Below are 1,456 nucleotides of genomic sequence, written 5' to 3'. Positions count from 1 at the left end.
CTACTGTATTTGTTGGTCAGTTTCGGTCCTCCATACTGCCGAACTTGGAGGAGGTAATTCAGTGAGTGAATCAGGTGTGTTGGAGCAGAGGAAAAAGTAAAGCCTGTAGGGCTGCGGCCCTCCAGGACCAGGATTGCCCAACCCTGCTTTAAATAAACGGAGCTTTGAAAGGTTACTTAGTCCTTTGGTAAGATTCAGTTTTCATTTTTKAGTTTGCTAATGTCAGTTAGCTGTGGCGGCCATCTTGAATTAGTCAGACTAAATGTTAATCTACAGTGATTAATTTCTGAAAACATTCATTAAAATCCGTCCACTAGTTCCTGAAACTCACCTCCGTTTTCGCYGTGAGCCCAGTGTGGAGGAATCACCACCTCTCTCCTCTCGCCCACACACATGCCCTTCAGACCTTCCTCCAGACCCAGAATCACCTTACCGGCTCCCAGAGTTGTGACCGAGGGCGAGCCGAACTGGTCCCTGCAGCGCAACAAATGACTTTTTAATACAGGACATTTAAAAAAAAAAAGACTCTTAACCAGAAAAGCCAGAAGCCGTGCAGCCGTACGTGCTGTTCTCATGGACACAGAAAAGGTTGAGTTTAGCTCCAAGCCCCCGTCAGACAGCCACGCACAGATGATTACATGCAGGCAGGCAGGAGGGTGCAGAGTGAACAGCAGGGGGCGCTCACGAGGAGTACAGGAGCGTGCCGTCCATCAGGGAGCAGTTGTAACGGTAATGGATCAGATCCTCGGCTTCGCTGGCGGCGCCGCAGTCCTGAGGCTTGTGGGTGATTCTGATGTGGACGGGATCTGCCGGGTTGTGGAARTCGATGACGTGGACGTCAAAAACCAGCACAGCGGAGCCGGGGATCAACTTTCCTGCAGCCGGAGGAGGAAGAACAAAACTGTCAAWGGAAMGTTTTACTTTCGAGGTCGAAAGCTCCCAAACGCCGGCGTCAAACTCACCGGCTCCCTCCTCGCCGTACGCCATGTGAGGAGGGATCACGATCCTCCTCTTCTCCCCCATGCAGAGGCCCTGCAGGGCTTTGTCCATCCCCCGGATCACGTAGCCCATCCCGATGTAGGTGTTGTAGGTGCTGTTCCGCTGGTAGCTGCGGAAGAAAGCGCCAACACAAATCTTAAAAAAAAAAAAAAAAAACACCGTTTGCTTCCTGCGAAGCTCGTCTTTTACCTGGAGTCGAAGGGCGTGCCRTCGTGGAAGGTGCCGTTGTAGTGGTAGCGGATGTAGTCTCCGGCCACGGTCCTTCGGGGGCAGCTTTCAGGGGCYTCCTTCAGCTCTGACGTCACGTTGTCGTTGGGATTGAACAGGTCCACCATGTGCACCTCGAAYACCAGCGTGGCCTGAGGGGGCACCGTGGTTCCTGTTGGAGGAAAGAAACTCATTAAAATTTTATTAAAATATGGATGGAGGACCTCAGTTTAGCTTGTTTTGCGCTAGC

The 1,456-nt window shown here is 51.9% G+C and overlaps 1 protein-coding gene across 1 annotated transcript in view; it reads right to left on the bottom strand.

Moving 5' to 3' along the window:
• Positions 1 to 1,456, bottom strand: part of fkbp10a (FKBP prolyl isomerase 10a) — a gene marked incomplete in the record, with an annotated part of 10,498 nt that overhangs the window by 4,576 nt on the left and 4,466 nt on the right. Inside the window, 4 exon segments of the mRNA XM_014022913.1 lie at positions 332 to 474; positions 686 to 875; positions 963 to 1,108; positions 1,189 to 1,378. Of these exon segments, the coding sequence (XP_013878367.1) occupies positions 332 to 474; positions 686 to 875; positions 963 to 1,108; positions 1,189 to 1,378 (669 nt within the window).

Source organism: Austrofundulus limnaeus, unplaced genomic scaffold (genome assembly GCF_001266775.1).
Source record: "Austrofundulus limnaeus strain Quisiro unplaced genomic scaffold, Austrofundulus_limnaeus-1.0 Scaffold4, whole genome shotgun sequence".
Classification (NCBI taxonomy): domain Eukaryota; kingdom Metazoa; phylum Chordata; class Actinopteri; order Cyprinodontiformes; family Rivulidae; genus Austrofundulus; species Austrofundulus limnaeus.
The sequence above is the reverse complement of the archived record's forward strand: the minus strand, read 5'-3'. Positions and strand labels throughout refer to the sequence as shown.